Source organism: Clarias gariepinus, chromosome 22 (genome assembly GCF_024256425.1).
Source record: "Clarias gariepinus isolate MV-2021 ecotype Netherlands chromosome 22, CGAR_prim_01v2, whole genome shotgun sequence".
Classification (NCBI taxonomy): domain Eukaryota; kingdom Metazoa; phylum Chordata; class Actinopteri; order Siluriformes; family Clariidae; genus Clarias; species Clarias gariepinus.
Window position 1 is genome coordinate 28,760,001 of NC_071121.1, and position 22,500 is coordinate 28,782,500.

At 42.1% G+C, this 22,500-nt stretch overlaps 2 protein-coding genes across 2 annotated transcripts in view; both read right to left on the reverse strand.

Moving 5' to 3' along the window:
- LOC128510247 (sodium/hydrogen exchanger 9B2) overlaps positions 1-2,061 on the reverse strand; it is a 13,465-nt gene extending 11,404 nt beyond the window's left edge. Inside the window, exon 1 of the mRNA XM_053482390.1 lies at positions 1,936-2,061. The gene's annotated coding sequence lies outside the window, so the exon portion shown is untranslated. The remainder of the gene's footprint in view (positions 1-1,935) is intronic.
- Positions 2,062-11,387: 9,326 nt separating this feature from the next.
- Positions 11,388-18,143, reverse strand: LOC128510248 (neuromedin-K receptor). Its single transcript, XM_053482391.1, has 5 exons — positions 17,766-18,143; positions 14,336-14,524; positions 13,187-13,337; positions 12,833-13,029; positions 11,388-12,183 (listed from the first exon to the last, which is right to left on the reverse strand). Exons 1-5 carry the CDS (start codon positions 18,134-18,136, stop codon positions 11,847-11,849), a joined length of 1,245 nt encoding a protein of 414 aa, XP_053338366.1. The 5' UTR covers positions 18,137-18,143; the 3' UTR covers positions 11,388-11,846.
- Positions 18,144-22,500: the final 4,357 nt, after the last annotated feature.

The window sequence follows — 22,500 nt, forward strand, 5'->3', positions numbered from 1 at the left end:
CCTCCAAACGAGATGTAAACACCCTTGAGTAAGACATAAGAGTGTTGAGAATCTGTGGTGGTAACATGAAAAGCACGCAGTTAGTAGTTTTGCTGTAATGTGGTTAAAAGGTTGTTTAGCTATGCGCTATTATGCTAGGCGAATCGACCTTTTGCCAGTGAATACGGTAGCATACAGAGTCATAGCGAGGTTAGAACCACACAGATTGTTGCCATAGTAACGCGAGAAACATTAAAGGGCTAATATTCTAGAGACTAGTATACAGTACGTCTTGTTGTGTTTAAGGGTACTGACATTTTGTATGTTTATGCGGTTGTTGAATTTTTGTACTAAGGTAGTTGGCATGTGAAACGTATTGTTTGACAATTTTGCTGGGTTATTTACTGTTTGAATTGCTGTGTTGACTTTGTATCACCTGGAGAAAATATGTGTGCTGTAATACTGGAACTGGTGTTGAACTGAGTCGAGCCAAATGTGGAAAATATTTGTTTTTCTCATCATTTTGTTGATTAAAAAGGAATATTTCGAAAAACATATTTTAAGATAAGATAAGATAGGTCTTTATTAATCCCGAAGGAAATTGTTTCTTGGGTGGCTGCATATTTCGAAGATTCAAAGATTCAAAGAACTTTATTAATCCCAGAGGGAAATTGCTTTGTCTTGGTCATACAGTTGCATTGATCAATAAAAAAACTAAATAAAAAAAAAAAACTAATTTGTATTAAAAGACACAAATACAGTAGGATAAGGGAAAAAAGGGAAAAATTAAATACAATAAAAACACAATATTATATATATATATATATATATATATATATATATATATATATATATAAATAATAAAATACAATATAAACAAATATAAATAGAATAAAAGAAAAAAACAACAGAGTGTGCAGAAAGGTGCAGAATTGTCTCTTTTAGTGTATTGTACATTTATGTTATTTCCCCCCTTTGATTTATGTTGCACATCATATTTGATATTGCATATACAGAAGAGTAGAAATGTTATTGCACATCAGATATATATAAATATTGCACATGATTTTCATGATATTGTATAATTAGTGGTTTTGCATGTGATATTGTTATTGTGATAATATTGCACAATGCATCAGGGCATGATAGAGTTCTATTGATTCTATTGATTAATTATAGAGTTTAACTGCCACTGGCCATCTTGAAGAACAATTTAATGTACAATGCTCAAATTACTGATGTATTTCCACAGACTAGAGTCACACTTCTCCAAAGTTCTGTAATGTTGATGATGAAGATGATGATAAAGCGCTACAGTGACCGAGCTGATGGTGAACGATGATGAGGAAGGTTCAGAGCCAACTGATATAAAGGAAAGTCTAAGGCAATGGGTACTTTGTTTGTACGCATTTATTTTCATCCACCTTGCTGAGAGAAAAAGTGTTTGTACTAGGTGTTTATTTTGTAGTTTGTCATCATAATGGCTACATATATTTTCTTAGTTTGTAATAGTTTTATCACAAATAAATTGATAAATTCATTTCTGTAGATAAAAATGTGTTTTCTTATTATTGGCAATGATAAAAAAAAAACGCCAACGGCGGTACCTGCTGGGAATGACCACTTATCCAGTTAGAGATACAGTTCTTTCACTGTTATTTATGTACTAGATTGGTAACCAACCCTCATGTGAGCTCCTGATGTGATGGCATCATTGAGAGAGCCTGCTGCACAAAGCTAAAGCAATATAATTTAATTCCCAATTTCCGACCTTCTCCTGAGCCAACATTGGACCAACCTATCTTTGGTCCCATCGACGGGCAAATAGACAAAATGACGTTGCCAACATTGGCCCGATGTCGGCCCTTCAGCACACACTAGAGCACCCAGATTAACACACTCTGAGTAACAGACTTAAACTAACACACTCAGATTAAGAGACTCAGTGTTACTCACTCAGGTTTCTGTGTGAACCAGCAGCACTCCCCCGGATTTCAAACACACACACACCAGCGGCTCTTGCCTCACACTCACTCCAATCGCTGAATGATCTTTGAACTTCAAAGCCAAGCTAAAAGCAACAAGTGTGTGTGTGTGTGTCTGTGTGTGTGTGAGAGAGAGAGAGCGAGAGAGAGAGAGAGATAAATATAGGTGTATACATCACTTGTGACACTTCTGTTACTTCCTCATTTGAGCAAATCGTCCTACATTTTTTTAACACACACACACACACACACACACAGCATGTAATAACAGATCACACAGCTGTACAGGTGCTCTGTAAACTTATATTTGTGAAGGCCATTTATTATCATCTTGAGACAGTAAGGTCATTCAAAACACACACATGCACGCACACACACACACACAGAAGCGTCGTCAGAAACTAAACCACATGCCTCTCTGAAATTAAAATCTTAAGAGTGCACTTGGAAAATAATGTTTGAGACGGCAAATATATCAGGAGAGACATGTGGTGACACACAGACTGTATCACTGTGACTCAAAGACTGATGACACACACACACACACACACACACACACACACAACCACACTTGTCTTATAGGATGTATGAAGAAATATACATATAAAATGTTTAAGTGTAACCTCAGCAATCACATTTAAAATGTAACTCTTTAATTTGCTATTATTTTTTATTTTCAGCTGATGAACTGATTGTCAGCGGGTGTACAGAGCTCTATAAAAGCGTTCAGCTGTGAGTTGCCAAGAGGGAAAGACAACAAAGACTGGAACCACCCGGGTCTTGTGAGGGACAGATGTGCAGGAAAACGCATCACGCCGCTCTGAACAGGAACCCAAACATCACTAGGAGATACCGTGGGGGTAATCAGGAGAGAGACCTGTTCATCATCATTTGGGTTTTTTGTGTTTAGACTAATAAACCCACGTTATCTCTCAATAGGAAGTGCACAAGTCTATCTGAAAGTGCACATAATCAGTCCCGCATGCTCACATCACTCACATCTTCTCAGGAGGGGACGTCCCAGCACATTCACCCCAAGGACAGACCGTGCAATGCTCAGGGAAATACAAAAAACCCAAGAGCTACATCTCAGACAGTTAGACAATTAGAAGAAGACCGAGTACAGTTTGTTTGGAAAGTTGTCGGGAGAAAGTCTCTTCTGTCTAAAAAGAACACAGAAGCACAACTGAGGTTCACCAAAAATCCCCTGAACAAACCACAAGACGTCTGGAACAATGTCCCATGGACAGATAAGACCAAGGTGGAGTTGTTTGACCCTAAAGCCTAGTGACATGTTTGTGGAAACCAATGAACAGTATTTTAGCAGAAATATCTCATACCCACTGAAGAAAATTTGGAGAGGTGGAGGTACGCTCTGGAAAGCAGAGGAATGAAGGTTAGCCGCAGTAAGACGGAATACATGTGTGTGAATGAGAGGAACCCACGAGGAACGGTGAGGATAGAGGGAGCAGAGGTAAAGAAGGTGCAGGACTTTAAGTACTTAGGGTCAACAGCCTCAGGACCCGGGCACCTTGATGACGGTTATGTGGCAGCAGTGCTAGCTTTGAGCTGAAGGTTAAACGTTTGCAAGTTCTTGATCCTTTTAGTGAAGATGCAGAATGTTTTATATTGTTATTTTATACAGAACAGACAGCTCCCATGCTAGCTCCCTACAAACGTACAGCAAGGTTAATGTAAGCGCCGCTATACTTTTAAGTTAGTTATTGCTAAAAATGTGTAAAACTTTCACTAGATACGATGTAGTCAGTACATACAGACCATTAGCCATGTGGAAAATAGCAATGAAGTTAAAAAGTGTCTCAGGTCGAGCCTAGGTTGCTGACCCTGCGGAGACGTCCTCAAATCCTACAGAAGTCCATAAAAGGTAATACCTCATACAGGAGGCCCTTCTGCTCTAGTGTGTGTGTGTGTGTGTGTGTGTGTGGTTATTGTAAAGGCAAAAGCCTCTTTGATAATTGATGTCGCTCCTCACTTCAATTTATTTTTTCCACCAGAAAAATGTAAATGGACTCAGGGAGGACAGGGACGGCACGGAGGAGAGACAAAGGGGGGGAAAGCAATTGAAAAAGTAACTTCCTTTATAAGGAGTGTAATATTTATTTTAAAGGACACTTATCGAGAGCAGCTCTTCATCATGACCCTGGAGTGAAGGTGATTAAGATGACGAGGCGCTCGTAGAGGAACTGCATCAGCTACTTAGCGGATATGTGCGGTTGGCGCGGCCGTGCCCCGCAGCTGCACTCCGTCACTTCACCATAATATTTGAGTTTGCTGCTGCTTTAGTGTCGTTTATCTCCAGCTGATAAATCTGTTTGGGTGAGAGCTCTTCTCTCCGGTATCTCTAACAGAAACTAAATAAACTCCACGGTCAGAGTGGAGAGACGCGTAGCTCCGGCGCTAATCGCAATAAAGTCCAAATTATCTCCTTTAATACTGGTGTACACGTCCCGTACAGTTCTATTGGAGTGTGTCTTCTCCAGGGATACACTTCCTCTACTGTGTGTGTGTGTGTGTGTGTGTGTTCTTCAGGAAAACACTTCCTGTAGTGTGTTTGTTCTTTAATCATACACTTCCTCTAGTGTGTGTGTGTGTGTGTCCTTCTGTCCTCCAGACGTTACCACTCTTCCTCACTGATGATCCAGAGATATCAAAAGTAGAAGTTACCTAAAACTGAGCTCAGATCTATGGAGGTGACTTGAAGCTCTCCAGGTGTACGGCCTCAAGAGTGTGAAGACCGCTCACCCTGTCCCGGGTTTACAGCTCAGGGACACTTACTATTGTCTCACCAACTTACACAGTTAGCATAGAGCAGAATGTAGGAGTAGGATTAGAGCTATGATCAAATGTAATTTAGCTTTTGTTTTTATTAGAAGTGGGATGAGCGTTGTGTTTTCCATCCGACTCAGGAGAGAGAGATTATAATCCTGATAAAGATGTGAAGGGATAAATGGTTATCGTGCCTGTGGAACTCACACACACCTGAGATGTTTCCTGCAGAGTCGAGTGAGCTGCTAGTTCAGAGTTTGAGCTCGACTCGGGGTTGTGGGAGCACTGGTTTAGCGCTGCTCTCCTCCTGTGGTCTCGCTCACACCGCGCAGGGACTCTGAGGAACGTCGGGACGCGCGGCGCTCCTGCGGCGTTTTACAGACGGCGAGCTCGACACGATTCTGATGAAACGTCAGCAAAAACAGACCACGAGAACATCACCTGCACACACACTGTGTTGAGTTCTGTGTGTGTGTGTGTGTTCTGTTTTCTCAAGACTGATCTTCATTATCATCTGCATATACACTAGGAGTCAGAAGTTTGTACACCCCTTCTAACCCCATGGTGGTTCCTGATGTTTATTTCTCTCTACTCAACACTGAAGGTGTTTATTATCCAAAAACACACAATAATCTCCTCTGAACAGTTGATATTGAGATGTTTATCTGCTCCTTCTGCTCTGTAAAGCTTCATAACGGCTCTAATCTGAGCTGCTGGTTGTTAATTGGTGATTTCTGAGGCTGGTGACTCTAAATGAACTTCTCCTCTGCAGCAGAGCTCAGTTTTGGTCTTCATGAGAGACAGTTTCATCATCATGGGTTTTACAAACGCACTCGACACAATACTGTTCTTGTGAGACCCGGTCCAGAACAGCTGATCTTCCTGTCTTAACATAACAACTGACTGTTGTTGTTGTTGTTGTTGTTTTTTGTTGTTGTTTATTAATTACCCGATGCCATTTGTTTTATTTTATAGTTTTGACAAAATCCAGTATTGTTCTAGAATGTTGAAAATGACATTTGATGGTGTGTCCATACTTTTGACAGGTACCGTGTGTTGAGTTAAAATAAAACCTAACGACTGTTCCGCTATAAATGTAAAGTGTGCAGCGGAACACGGCGGTGCCAGGCCGCGGCTCGTTAATCCCATCAACGGATACACTGCTATAGTGCTTATCTACTGAACTCTACATCTGTTAGTAAATCCACTTCACTGTTGATGGGTTTAAATAAACTCTTGCAGGCAAAAAGAGCAGTGTGTCGTGTCGTGTTTGTGTCGGCTGGCAGTTTGGTCGTGCTCGAGTTTACACCAGCGTTTAATGTGTTTATTTTCTGGATGTTTCTGGAAGTGTGATGGATGGCACCATGCGTTCTGCCAGCATTAATGTTTACTACACAAGTGTGTGCACGTGTGTGTGTGTGCACGTGTGTGTGTGTGTGTGAGACAGAGAGAGAGGTGTTTCCATATCTGGATAATACTTAACCCGTGTGAAGTGGTGAAGTGGTCCGACCTGCTGGGTGTCTTTACACTGCACAGGACACAAACACGAAGACACCGGACGCGGACCGTGTGTGCAGGAATATTACAAATCATCACCTTTTAACTCTTAGGACATTCATAATTTTAAGAAAAAATACACATTATAATTTTCAACACTGGAATATCGTTGCCAATATATTTTTTTTTTCATGTTTTGTTCTAAAAGAATTTTTTTATAATCCAGACAAACACATTCATAACAAAATCCAGAAATGTGTTTAGTTTTGTTCCAGTGCTGGTGATTATAGTAATTATATAACTGTTAGTCTATAAACACGGGACGTGTGTGTGTGTGTGTGTGTGCTCTGACTCTGACCTTTGTGCCGTTATTTTTTTTTTTATGATGCTGCAGGACGACAGCTAGAACAAATTGAAGCAATTAAAAACAGACTTCTTTGTGTCTCACGGTTCGACATGAGATTAAATACCTGATACAGAAAACTACATCAGCACATTTCTACAGACCCCCATCTCAGAATCATCCCGCTCACATGACAATCATATCAGACATCATGGGGCTACGACACACACCACGCTGAGAAGATACCCTTTTTTACATTGTTGATCTTCTAAACCAGTTTTAGGTTTTTAATGAAGATAACAGCAGTAATGAAGCAGCAGGTCGTCTGACATGCGAGTCATTAAGGTAAACACACATCAACACACGGTTTGATATTATACGAGCTATCAGGGGTTAACAGTAAGTGAAAAGTGTGCAAGGGATTGTGGGAATCTGAGCAGGTTTGAACTTTTAAGGATCAGCCAGAAGACAGACTGTAGGACGGGACAGAAGGTCCCCAGGTGTGAGGTGCGACTGAAAGCCGAGACAGACCGTGTCAATAAATCATCTGTTTCATGTGATGTAACACTTTATGATTCTGCAAAAGAGTAATAATGTTCACCAAACTGTTACAATACTGACGTCACTGTGCGTTACCATGGTAACATAAGCACCTCAGATACCTGTCGCTGCTGCTGTGGAAATTTCACACTACGGACATTAAATATAGAATACTTATTGAAACAAAAACTGATACCATTATAAAACTATAAAACTATTGAAACGTGTATAACTTGTAAATAAATTATTTTATTATTTTTGACAATAATAATTAAAGAACTGATTAAAGAAGTACAGAGATTTATTTATTTTTTACAGATTACTAGCCTATATATATACACTAAGGATTTCTTGATTAAATTAAAGTTTAACTTTTTGTGTCTTATTATTATGATGATAAAAATGATAATATATATATATATATCAGACTCTGCTCCCTGCAGTTTGGAGTCACACTTAACATAGCTGACTCCCCTGTGTAGTGCACATCGCAGGGTACATCAGGCCGATGGGAACGCACCTTTGGAGTGTCAATCACTTCACTGGAGGACACGCCCATCAGAGCATGCTGAAGGTGTCGAGAGTGTGGACTCTCAGTGTGGTCTGGCACATAGACTTAGTCACAGTCAGGGGTCAAAGGCGGGGCTGGGACTATAACTAACCATACAAAATCATCGTGAAATATGTACTAATTTTAAGAGCAGAAAATGTAAGCTTAATTAAATCATCACATGCACTTAAACATGCAATTTTCAAAACTATTATTTGATCTTTTCCATGGCTTTCATCTGGGGAGGTTTATAAGAGCGGAATAAAAATCTACAGAAACATTAGTAATGAAATAATTCAATAGTACTGTAGTTTTGTATGACTACACACCAGTCTCTCTCTCTCTCTCACACACACACACACACACACACAAATCATCAAATCACTATTATAAAATTAAAAAATCTTTTTTTATCTATTTTTGACCCTTTTGTACCCAAGCATGTAGGTGACGCCCCAAAATCTAATAAAAAAAACGAAACCTCTTCTTTAAATTGAGAATAAAACACAAATTGTGTAAAGAACTCGTCTTTTATAATCATTAAAGCTGTCAGTCATTAAAAAAAAAAAAAAACTACTGTATTAAACTGAATCCTTCGTTTTCATCACGTCTCCACTTAGGATTTGTGTGTGTGTGTGTGTGTGTGTGTGTGTGTGTATCACACCTTCAGTTCTCTTCCTTTTGAAATATGTCAGAAGCTGTGCTTGAACTGTTCTCCTGGCTGTTGTGAAAATGTGCTAAAAATGACCCAAACTGGCGTGAGCTTGTGAGCAGCGCGTTCAGTCAGAGTCAGAGTCACATTTAGAGTCAGAGTCAGTCAGTGTCAAACTCACAGTTACAGTCATCTGAGTCAGAGTCAGAGTTAATCAACTGAGCGTTGGTACACACACACACACACACACACACACACACACTTTTTGTGACATGTAAAATTCCCCAGACTGTTGACATGTTTGTAAAAGAGGAGTTACTTTCATTTACAAACAAGAATAAATTGTTAAACTATATTTCATTATTAATATTTTCCATGAGGAATAAAACACACGCTGTCGTAGGAAACTAATCAGTGATGTGATGTGGTGTCATGTGACCTGCTGTGGACATCCCCAGGTGTTTTATTCCTATTCCACCACAGCATCTCATCATGATTCTCAGTGGTGTGTGTGTGTGTGCTGTACATGACCCGTGTCTGAGCCGTTACTATAGAAACCATAAGATGTAAGTCTCCTGAGCGTTCCAGGTAAAGTCCAAATAGGAATCTGGACAGGACAGGACTGAAATCCAATTATCAGCTGAAGTTTATTATAAAAAAATTGAAACAAAAAAAATCATTAATAAATAGGAAATCTAGCAGATGAATAAATAAAATAAAATAAAAGTGCTTTCATAAAGTAGTTATTAATGTCTCTGAAATCTCTACAGTTTAAACAAAACGCTGCTCCTCTGTTCCTCTGTCTGTGTTCACATAGAAAACAGAACAACACGCTTATTAGCAGTGACCATGGAGATATCCTAACACACATGACATGTTACCCACAGTGCAGTGTGAGCTGTGTGTGTGCGGGCGTTTTAAAAGAAGTGCTTTCTGTTGTGAACTCTATTATCTGTTACTACTTACACTCTTATATTTCATTCAGTTACTTTAGCTGTGATTACACACACACACACACACACACACACACACACACACCACTCTGTGGTGTCCAGTTCATGTGTGTAAATGATTCCTCGTGCTCCCAGACTCGCTCTCTCACACTTTATGGATCTCCTTATGGGAAGATGAAACCCTCCATAGATGTGATGATCTGGTGATTCAGTACATTCAGGTGGTCAGCTGACTTCATTTTATTGCCCCATAACGTTACTGAGTCTAGACCTGAGTAACTGATCAACCCCAGATCATAACACTGTCTCCAGAGGCTTGTACAGTGGACACTATGCATGATGGGAGCATCGCTTCATGTCCTTCCCTTTTCACCCTGACACGCCCATCGCCCAGGTCACATGACCTTCTTCCATTGTCTTTATGCTCTCTAGGAAACAGAGGCCTTTTTTCAGATGAGTCTCACTAACAAGTGGTTTTCTTATGGACACACAGCTGTTTAGTCCCAGTCCTGTGAGTCCTCATCACACTGTGTGCGTGGCCCAGACTCTCATGTCCATCCTGACAAGTCTTGTGGTGTAGCATCGTGATGGTACATGACTACATTTGAATCTTCCTGAATTCTCTCACACCTCCCAGTTATGCAGCTCCCTCTACTGGTTACCTGTGGCTACTGCATCAGATTTAAAACACTCATGCTTGTGTACAAAGCCAAAAACACTCCTGCACCATCTCCCCATAGAGCCCTTCTTACCCCCCTGCACTGCACCACACCCTCTCTGATCCTCCAGCAATGCTCAACTGCTCCCCCTATCCCTCAGGGTACAAGGAAGACCTGCACCAGGACATGTCTCTGTTCTAGAACCTGGGTGGTGAAGTGAACGTCCTCAGGATCTCCGTACAGATGAGTCTCAAGCAGTCTGCAAATGATGACTGAGGAACTTTGCTGAAGTACGTGTGTTAGAAATCCCCTCCGCAACAGTGTTTTGACTGATGATGCTCTCAGTCAGTAACCTGGTGAACCTTCACTGGAGGTCCTAAGGCGTCACCACTGGGTTTAATAATGAGATGGTCAGTTGTTAATCCAATTCCAGCCATTTTAATGTTTTCTTGATGCAGGACGATAACCTGACCAGTGTAAAACAGCACGCTTTTAATGGTTGTGTGTGTAGAGTACTCTGTGTCTCTACTCTGTAGGTTCTGCATTTCATGCGACTGATTGTAGTTTCTGCATAGTGTGTGTGTGTGTGTGTGAGTGTGTGTGCCTGAACTGACTGAATGTTTGCTAATGTTTATTAACCACCTAACGTTACTGTAATTTTACAGAGATTATATAAATACCCGTGAAATGTTTCACTATAACAGTTAAAGAAAGTGCAGCTAGTGAAAAATGTGTTGTTTATATTAGACAAGTGTTTATTTTCCCAGCAAGGCGGTCAAGTGGCATCGCCCCGGGCAGACGGATCAGCGGGCATCAGCTACATGCAGCACATCGTCTCTACTCTGGTATAAATCTAAAGTTATAAACGATGTTTACCTTAACACTTCTACAGGTATGTGAAGCAGGCTGGCTATGTTAGTTTCACGACAGTGTGTGTGTGTGTGTGTGTGTGTGTGTGTGGGTGAGGGTGTGGGTGTGTGTGTGTGTGTGTGTGAGGGTGTGTGTGTGGTTGAGGGTGTGGGTGTGAGGGTGTGTGTGTTTATGTGTGTTTTGTGTGTGTGTGTGTGTATTCGGTGGAACTCTGTGGGAACATCAGGACTTAAAAGAGAGAGACAGAGAGAGAGAGAGAGAGAGAGAGAGAGTAAAGATCTGCTGAACGCTGAGAGGAACATAAACACGGTGAGGATGAACAGAACACGATACAGACGAGTGAACGAGTCCGCGCTGCTCTCTCTCACACCGCGTATGGATCACATCAACTAAACCCAAACAGACCCGATACTAAAGATCCATGAAGGCAGGTTTCAGCCTCATTTCAGTTTTCTTTATGAAGAAGTCTCACATTCAGAACGTTTACGAGCACAAAGTGAAGTTTATGTGACGTTCGTAAATATATAGAAAACACACACTGTGTATAGGTAAAGGGAAGGATCACCGGGGGAGGGGGAGGGGGAGGGGATGTCACATGGTCGAGATAATCAGAATTAAAAGCTCTTGAATAGTACAAAAACGTGCGTAAAAGTTATAAAGTTACAGTAACACTCAAAACAACAAGAGAAATACAGAGACAAAGGAAATAACAAAAGGAAAAAAAAACAGAAGGAAGCACATAAGTAAGGAAAAAAATAATAAGGAAGAAAGAACTCAGGGAGAAAGATAGAAGTGTGCATTTCCACTGATTTAAAGCAAAGCTGCTGATTGGTTGATTCTAACACACACTATGACATCATCCGCCATCAGCTTTAATCTGAATGTAAAACTGTGTAAAATCTCTTAAAAAAATGTTTTAACAAAAATTTATGTGAAAAATAAGGAAGAACATGAAGAAGAGCGTTGCACTCCCCGCGCGCTCAGTAAAGTAGAGTAACACTTAGCGACGCTCGGAGAAACGAGTCTGGACTTCAGTCTGTAGCGGCTCTAGCTCTGGCGTCTGATTGGCTGAGAGCGGCTGAGGTGGGTGTGGTGTTTAGGGGAGGGGTGTGCTTACAGCCGTTTGGAGAGAGTCGTGTGCTGGGGCGCGGTTGGCTGCTCAGGCTGCTGTGGCGACTGGCGGCGGAGCTCTTGCGTCGTGAAGAGTGTGAGGAGTGTGTGTCGACGCTGGAGTCCAGGCGGGTCAGCATGAACAGGCTGCTCTGACGGTTCCGCTGGAATCGGGCCGACTTCAGCTCTAGCTCGTCCAGGTGAGACAAGGTGATGAAGGGACACCAGCTGAACACTCGCTTAAAACCGGCGCGGAACCTTCAACAGCAACGGAACATAGAACATCAGTCAACTAGAACACACTGAGGGTGGGGGAGAGGGAGGGGGGCGGAATGGAGGAGGAGAGGGAGGGGCGGAGAGAGGGGGAGAGAGAGGGAGACAGGGAGAGGGGGAGAGAGAGGGAGAGAGAGGGAGAGGGGGAGAAGGAGAGGGGGGAGAGAGGGAAAGGGGGGAGAGGGGGGGATGAGAGGGAGGGGGAAAGGGAGAGGAAAGAGAGAGGGGGAGAGAGGGAGGGGAGAAAGAGGGCTGAATGGAGGAGGAAAAGGAGGGGGGAGGGGGAAGAGTGTGAGGGGAAAGAGAGGGAGGGGGGAGGGAGAGTAAGAGAAAGGGGAGGAGAAAGAGAGAGGGGAGAGAGAGAAGGGGAGAGAGGGGGGGAGGGAGAGTTGGAAAAGTGGGAGAGAGGGAGGGGAAGAGGGAGTAAGAGAGAGGGGGAGAGGAGGGAGAAAGGGAGGGGAAGAAATAGGGGGAGAGAGGGGGGAGAGGGAGGGGAGAGGGAGAGGGGGGCAAAGAGAGAGGGGGGGAGAGAGAGGGAGAGAGAGGGAGGGAAAGAGGGGGGAGGGAGGGGGGATAGAGGGGGGGAGAAAGAGGAGGAAGAAAGAGGGAGAGAGAGAGAGGGAGAGGTAGAGACCTGCTGTTGAGGCAGCAGTAGATGATGGGGTTGTAGACGCTGGAGCTCATGGCCAACCACAGCACCGCCAGATACACCTGCTGGATGAACCTCCTCTTGTTCAGGCTTTTGTAAAGACCTGTGATGATGAAGAAAAGGTGATACGGCAACCAGCACAGAGCAAAGGTCACCACCACCACCATCATCATCTTCACCACCTACACACACACACACACACACACACACACACACACACACACACACACACACTCAAACACCTAAAAAAAACATTTTTTTAACCCTAATTACATGTACACATGAATACTGCTCTCCTACTCCTGTGTGTGTGTGTGTGTGTGTGTGTGAGACACACACCTTGCGCTTGGCCTGTAGCTGCTCCAGGTAGTTGTCAGAGGAGTTTCCTGGCATGCCGCCCCCCCACAGTGTGATACCAACCACACTGTATGTGATCGCCATCACCACTAGGGGCAGCAGATACACCAGTATGGCTACAATAATGTGGTACCTACACACACACACACACACACACACACGCAGAGGGACCACAATGTTATACCGGTAAGTTCTGCTTAAATATGCAAATATAAACATAAAGAAAACAAATAAAGGTCATAAAAAACATATTTTTATTTTAGATCTTTTTTTCATATTTTTATGTCCTAAATCTCGGTGTTACACTGTCCTCTAATTTGTGTTTGGCCCAAAGTTGTGGAATGTAATTAGTGACACAGAACTGCAGAGAAAGACTGGAACAGTGTTAATTATTTATTTATCTAAAGTCGTGTAAGTTTCAAGAGTTTTATAAACACACTGAGATACACACTACCGTTCAAAAGTTTGGGGTCACTTGCAAATGTCTTTGTTTTTGTTTAGTGATTTATTTTCTACATTCTACAACAATACTGGGGATTTCAAAACTATAAAATAACACATATGGAATTAGGTAATTACATAATAACAACAAAAACAACAGTTAGTTGTTATTATAAGGCACAGAGGTCGGCCTTTCTGTAATAGTTCTTCAAGAACAGTATTGTGTCAAGTGCATTTGCAAAATCTGTCAAGCACCATAATGAAACTGGCTCTCATGAAGGCCGTCCCAGGAGGGCGAGACCAAAACCTACCTCTGTCTCAGACGAGAAGTTCATTTAGAGTTATCAGCCTGAAAAATGACCAATTAACAACCAGCACCTCAGATTAGAGGCGTTATGAAGTCTTTACAGAGCAGAAGTAGCAGAAACATCTCACCATTAACTGTTCAAAGGAGATTAATGCATGTTTTGGACGCCTTCAGCCTTTACAATGTAGAAAGAAATAAAAATCAGGAACCATCATGGAGTTAGAAAGTGTTCTAAAACTGTTAAACGGTAGTGTGTGTTTGTACTGTATATGTAAAATGTTTAAAATGTAATGATATAAAACTGTACTTTATACAAGAAAGAAAATTTAGTTGAGAGGGTTAGTATGTGTGTGTGTGTGTGTGTGTGTGTGTGTGTACAGTACATGAAGGTATCGATGGCACCGCGTGGCCAGTCCACGTAACACAGCGTCCTGTTGGGAACAGCTTTGGTATTTGAGTAGAAGCACAGCGGGAAGGCCATCACCACCGCCGCCCCCCACACACACACAATCACCACGCGGGTTAATGTGGCCGAGAAACGCGGCTTCAGTGGGTGTATGATCGCCATGTACCTGAACAGACAGGAAGTGACATCACTCAGCACATTTATATTCATAGCATAAACGTTAATATGAGGCACAGGCAGTGTGTACTGTACTGCACTGATAGATAGATAGATAGATAGATAGATAGATAGATAGATAGATAGATAGATAGATAGATAGATATACATCATCATATTCAATCCTGTGGATTAAGAATCAGATGTTACTCAAGCTCATATGCATGTGACGGCAGGCGAGCCAATACTTTTAGCAATATAGTGTATATAGATAGGTTATTGATCCCAAAGGAAATTCCAGATGTTCATAATGATGATGATGATGATGATGATGATGATGATGCGTGTAAACTTCTGGCCAAACAGAAGAAAACCCCAGGAGTTTGGAGCTAAAGGTTTTTATTTATGGGCTTTCTGAAACGAGCACAGACTCACAGTTACACACGCTGGAGCTTCACTGGAGCTTGTAAGTCTGGATTTTGGAGCAAGAGCTGCTTTTAGGTCACTCAGTTATCAGTGGAGAGATTCTTCATCCTGTTTCTGTTCTCATGTCACACACGTGTCCACTCCTCACTGTTAAAGCTCTCAGATGTCCTGCTCCCACATAAACACACTCTCTAAATGAGATCTGTGTATTTTATCTGCATTTATTAGACAGACAGACAGACAGACAGACAGACGGCTCGGCTCGGAGAAGCAGCAGTGTTTAGCTCACTATTATGACTCGTCACTCAGCTAAAATCTCACTCTCAGTCCAGCTTCAACACACACATGGTGAAAGAACAACCTCACGGGGAACATGCTGACCATCACCATGACAACGATGATGGTGATTATTATTATTATTGTTATTAATATTATTATTATTTATCTTTCATACATTTACAAAGTAGTTCAACATCAGTGTGTGTGTGTGTGTGTGTGTGTGTGTTTGTTTAAGCCAAGTGCTCCCCACTCCTACCATCCTAGAATGCAACTACACACCCTAAAGTGCACACACACACACACACACACACACACAAACTTGGAAGTAATGAGAAGGAAGGACATACAACAATCCTCTGCACTCTGTCATGTGGTGTGTGTGTGTGTGTGTGTGTGTGTGTGTGTGTGTGTGTGTGTGTGTGTGTGTGTGTGTGTGTGTTTTCTCCATCAGGAGCTGTCTAACTTCTATTTTGATATTACCCAGAGAGCATCATTGTCTGCTGTCTTAGTATATCTGTGTGTGTGTGCGTGTGTCTGTGTGTGTGTATAATTTACTTAACTGAACACACCGGACACATACTGTCTGTATAATTTTAAATGAATGTGCACATAAACTTACATATAATATTATTAATCAAGTAATGAGAAAAAATGTTTAGTGAAAATAACAGGATTAACAGGATTCCAGTCTATTAATGATGTTTTTAACCGTCGAGTGTGTGCTGTACCCGTCCCACTGAGCGAGCTGGGGCTAGGAAACATAGCGTCAGTGTCAGAGCTGCTGTTAGAGAGAATTAATCAACACCGTCTGACCAATCAGAGCGCAGGATTCACGCTGTAACAGTGAATATAACATGGGTGTTTTATTAAGTACTAAATAACACACACACACACACACACACACACACACACACCGAGTGTCAGTGTGAATAAAATAAACAAATATTTTAAATAAACACATGAAACCCTGAAGCTGCACTACCACCTGAACACTAGTGATGGGAAGTTTGGATCATTTTAGTGACTCGGTTCTTTGAATCTCGTCATCAAAATGAACGAATCTTTTTTTGAGTCATTTAGTTCATTTCGTTTTTTTGATCAGAATTCAAACAAAATGGTAATTTTTTAATAAACAGACCCCCAATACGTCTACATACACACATTTTGTTCTATAGTTCCAGTAATGAAAATATTACAACGCAGCTGAGGACGTTATAATAAACAGAACGAGCAGCTCACCATCTTTTGGTCCGAATTGTTTGTTCTTTTGAATCTATGGGAGTCACGTGACAAAAGAACAAATGATTTGGACCAAATGACTTGAGAGGTGAGACGCTCATTCCTGTTTCCTGTATATAACCTACGGAGGGGTTGTGATGATTTGTGCGTGCGCGCCCAGTAGGACATGAACAAATCACTCTCTGAGATACTTATTCTTCTGAGACATGTTAAAGACTCGTTCAAAAAGAATGAATTGTTCCTGAACGACCCATCACTACTGATGACCTACACTAACACTAACACTACCAGCTGAACACCTAGACTATTCAATTCAATTTGTCTAGCGCTTTTAATTATCATTCTTGTAAAGCAACTTTATAGAGTCAAAAGAAAATGATGGAGAGCGACGGTGTGGAGGGAAAAAACCTCCTGAGATGGCCATAGCAACCCCTATTATACCCCACAGTACCACCTACACTACCACTTGCGGTACTACTACCTAACTGCCTTTAAGGTTCTGATGTTTAGATTCGGATCTGCAGACCAATTTGTAAGCGTTAGAACTCTCTCTCTCTCTCTCCCGCTCTCTCTCTCTCTCTGTCTCCCAGAACATTACAACTGTTTTTCAAGGGTTTTTCTGATAGTTGAGTGTTCTCTCCATCATTAGCATGTTCTCCTTTAAAACCTGACTCTTTAACCAGGTTCTACTCTAACATGTTAATGTTTCTTTAGGGTACTTTCACAGGGACAGACTAAAGAACCCACAAGGCTCTGTGATACTATTTCATCTTACACTGTGTGATGCAGAACCTCCACCATCTGTCCTACTGGATAAGGGACAGAACACCGAGATGAGTTCTGCATCATCGTCATAATCAGGTTCTAGTTCTAAACATCTTTCTAAGATCAAGAACTAGATCTAGTTCAACATCTTCTAAGCAAAACCTTCGGGGTTCCTGTAGAGGAAAGAACTCGAAAAGGAGTGTGTATGATTCTCCACTAAGGGTCAGGTCAGGTCAGGTCAGGTTTATTGTAGTTCAACATGTTAAACATGAAAGAATCCATTTATTTCCCAGAATTAAAAAAGAATCTTATAATAATAATAATAATAATAATAATAATCTAAAGAAAATGTACACGGGCCAGTAAAGCCTAAGCATATAGTAATAAATATTATTATTATTATTATTATTATTATTATGTAAATAAGACACAGAATGTTTAGGGAAACTGGTACATTCGGACAGTTTGAGTTCAGATAAATCAATTAAAATGAATTAAGAAGGTGTGTGCGTGTGTGTGTGTGTGTGTGTGTGTACACACACCTGTCCACGGCGATGGCGGTCATGGAGTAGATGCTGGCGAACACGGAGGCCACGGGGAAGAAGTTGTGGAACTTGCAGTACGCGTCCCCGAAGTACCAGTCCCCGTGCGCCGCGTACACCAGGTTCACGGGCGTGTTGAGAGCCGCCACGGACGCGTCCGCCACCGCCAGGTTCAGCAGGAACGAGTTGGTGACGGTCCGCATGCGCTTGTGCGCCACGATGATCCAGATGACCACCAGGTTCCCGAACACCGACACCAGCGTCACGCAGCCGTACGCCACGGACCACACGGCCACGCGCCACGGCGGCTGCGCGAACCGGTTACTCGCGTTACCGAGCGGGAAAAGAGACGCGTTACCGGCGGCGGACATCACTCACACCGCGCGTGCATCAAACACACACACACACACAGAGCGCGCACACAACACGTGCTGCTTCACTCTCTCTCACTCTGTGTGTGTGTGTGCGCGCGCTCCCGGTGAAGGCGTGGGACAGCGCAGCGCAGGACACCGCACACACACACACACACACACACACACACCACTGTAGTACACAGAGCAGCAGATTATATACCATCATCATCATCTTCATCATCATCACCAGTATATACATGATTACTGGTCTCACTGGGTCTTATGGAGACTTTAATATTCATTTTGAAAATCCAGAAGACCCTCTGAGAACAGCATTTATGTCCGTACTGGACTCGGTAGGAGTAAATCAGTGTGTAGTAGGACCCACTCATAAAGCAGGTCACACTTTAGATTTAATAATATTATTCGGATTAAGTATAAGAAATTTATTCACAATTCCACTATCTGAAGTTATCTCAGATCACTATCTTGTCTCAATTAAAGTGTGTCATAGTAATAATGTACACGCAGCACAATGCTACTGTACTAAACATACATTCACATTGAATACCACACAGAGTTTTATCAGTAATCTCCCAGAGTTACACACTTCGATTAGATCACCGTCTGACCCCACAGAACTCGATCAGGCGACTGAATATTTAGAGTCGACGTTCCGTTATACCTTAGATAATGTAGCTCCAGTTAAAAGAAAAATTATTAGAGATAAGAAACTCGCTCCCTGGTATAACGATCACACGTGCACTTTAAAACAGACCGCTCGGAAATTAGAACGTAAATGGCGTCAAACTAAATTGTTAGTATTTCAAATAGCATGGAAGGAGAGCATCCTGAACTATAGAAAAGCTCTTAGTGTAGCTAGATCAACATATCTCTCCGCTCTTATAGAAAATAACAAAAATTTAAAACCGAACAATGTAATTGATGCAGATGTTAATCTAGCCATGTCAGATCAGAACCTAGAATACTTTACTCCCCTTGAAGAGAATGAACTAATTTCACTCATCTCTTCTGCAAATTCATCAACCTGTATATTAGATCCTGTACCGACACATTTTCTTAAACAGATAGTACCAGCAATAACAGAACCCCTGTTGAGAATAATTAATTCTTCACTCAGCATTGGTTATGTTCCAAAATCTTTTAAATTAGCAGTTATTAAACCAATAATTAAGAAACCTGACCTCGACCCCTGTCAGCTGTCCAGTTACAGGCCAATATCAAACCTCCCCTTTATCTCTAAGATTCTGGAAAAGATAGTAGCGGAGCAGCTATGCTCATATCTACATAGAAATGGCATACATGAACTGTATCAGTCAGGATTTAGGCCTCATCACAGCACAGAGACAGCACTCGTTAAAGTAGTAAATGACATTCTATTGGCCTCTGATCAGGGTTGTGTAACTATACTTGTATTACTCGACCTCAGTGCAGCATTTCAATTCAATTCAATTCAATTCAATTCAATTTTATTTGTATAGCGCTTTTAGCTATTTTCATTGCTGCAAAGCAGCTTTACACAATCAAAACATTTATTTAAATTTGTATGAAATGTGAATGCGTATGAATCAAAATGGTCAGTTTGTCCCTGGTGAGCAAGCCGAGGGCGACAGTGGCAAGGAAAAACTCCATGAGATGGTAATAGGAAGAAACCTTGAGAGGAACCAGACTTAACAGGGAACCCATCCTCATCTGGGTGATAACAGATAGCAGGGATTGATCTGCACTCATACAGTGTGTAGGGTGGGAGGCAGTTTAGCTATAATAGCTGATATAATAGAGTCCAGGTAGTTATTGAAGACCCAGGTAGACTTGTAGGAAGTTCCAGTCCTGAACTATCGAACTGTCAAGTCCCCAGAGAAAAAGTTGCCAACACCAGTCGAGGCCAGAACCGTCTTCTAGGTAGAGAGAATCATCCCCAGACACCAGACGCATCCCATAGAGACACACGGGGCATCCATGTGACGATATCTTCAGCCAGAAGCGGGGCACCAGGATGGGTCAGACAGGTCCGGAGGGCAGAGGGAGTCTGGATCACTGGCAGCTCAGGAACGACATGTGTAGCTCGACAGAGAGAGAGAGAAAGAGTGAAAGGTGGAGACAGGAGGAGAGAGGAAAGAGAAAGAGGGGGGGAAAGAGAAGAGGAGAGATGGCAGTTAGGTATGGTCACAGTCACACAATGTATAATGTGAATGTATACTAACTGTAGAGTGCAAGCAGAGAAAGCATGTAAAGGGAAAATAGCAGTGGACCTAAAACTGAACCCTGCGGAACGCCAAACTCCACTAGAGAAGATTCAGAATAATCACCATTTAAGTCTACATACTGATAACGATGGGTCAGATAGGATCTGAGCCAGGAGAGGGCTGTACCCTTGATTCCTACTACATTTTCTAATCTGTGAAGAAAAATAGCATGATCAATGGTATCAAAAGCTGCAAGTGAGGTCGAGTAATACAAGCATAGTTACACAACCCTGATCAGAGGCCAATAGGAGGTCATTTACTACTTTAACGAGTGCTGTCTCTGTGCTGTGATGAGGCACTTTTGCTCTTTTTGATAAAAGCAATTTCACACTTGAGGTCATGCTGTTGTACTGAAGTTACATAATATCTGTGAAGTTTAATACATTCTTTTTCCCCCTGATGAATATTACTCAGCTATAACAGTCCTGGGAATCAAATTTGCTCTCAGCTTCTCACACAGCAGTTCTTTTTGGTGTAAGTTCAGTTTGAACGTCTGTTTTGAGCGCCCTGTGTAATCCCGTTAATTTAACAGTAAGCTGCTTTGCGTCAAGCTACAGACTGTTAGCCCCACACTGACCAGCCCCTGGACGTCCCTTCAGTCCTGAGTAACAGATGGATGCGGGGCCAGCGCTCGCCCTAATGTCTCTTTAATAAAGGAGGGTTCTCCTGCTCACAGCACCGACAACAGGCTCTGCTAGAAGAGCACATGGTGAGAAACTACTGCCCCCTTGTGGATTATTCAGAAATCACACAAATATGTACAGTCGTGGCAAAAAGTTTTGAGAAGGACACAAATATTAGTTTTTCACAAAGTTTGCTGCTAAACTGCCTTTAGATCTTTGTTTCAGTTGTTTCTGTGATGTACTGAAATATAATTACAAGCACTTCATACGTTTCAAAGCCTTTTATCGACAATTACAGGACATTTATGTAAAGAGTCAGTATTCGCAGTGTTGACCCTTCTTTTTCAGGACTTCTGCAATTAACTTCTGAGCCAAATCATGACTGACAGCAACCCATTCTTTCATAATCACTTCTTGGAGTTTGTCAGAATTAGTGGGTTTTTGTTTGTCCACCCGTCTCTTGAGGATTGACCACAAGTTCTAAATGGGATTAAGATCTGGGGAGTTTCCAGGCCATGGACCCAAAATTTCAACGTTTTGGTCCCCGAGCCACTTAGTTATAACTTTTGCCTTATGGCACGGTGCTCCATCGTGCTGTAAAATGCATTGTTCTTCACCAAACTGTTGTTGGATTGTTGGAAGAAGTTGCTGTTGGAGGGTGTTTTGGTACCATTCTTTACTCATGGCTGTGTTTTTGAGCAAAATTGTGAGTGAGCCCACTCCCTTGGATGAGAAGGAACCCCACACATGAATGGTCTCAGGATGCTTTACTGTTGGCATGACACAGAACTTGTGAGATCCTGATGATGGTAGCGCTCACCTTTTCTTCCGGACAAGCCTTTTTCCAGATGCCCCAAACAATCAGAAAGAGGCATCATCGGAGAATATGACTTTGCCCCAGTCCTCAGCAGTTTTTTATTGGAGAGAATTGGCTTCTTTGCTGCCCTTCTTGACACCAGGCCATCTTCCAAAAGTATTAGCCTCACTGTGCGTGCAGATGTGCTCACACCTGCCTGCTGCCATTCCTGAGCGAGCTCTGCACTGGTGGCACTCCGATCCCGCAGCTGAATCCTCTTTAGGAGACGATTCTGGCGCTTGCTGGACTTTCTTGGACGCCCTGAAGCCTTCTTAACAAGAATTGAACCTCTTTCCTTGAAGTTCTTGATGATCCTATTAATTGTTGATTTAGGTGCAATCTTAGTAGCCACAATATCCTTGCCTGTGAAGCCATTTTTATGCAATGCAATGATGGCTGCACACGTTTCTTTGCAGGTCTTCATGGTTAACAACGGAAGAACAACGATTTCAAGCATAACCCTCCTTTTAACATGTCAAGTCTGCCATTCTAACCCAATCAGCCTGACATAATGATCTCCAGCCTTGTGCTCAACATTCTCACCTGAGTTAACAAGAAGATTACTGAAATGATCTCAGCAGGTCCTTTAATGACAGCAAGGAAATTCAGTGGAAAGGTTTTTTTGGGATTAAGTTA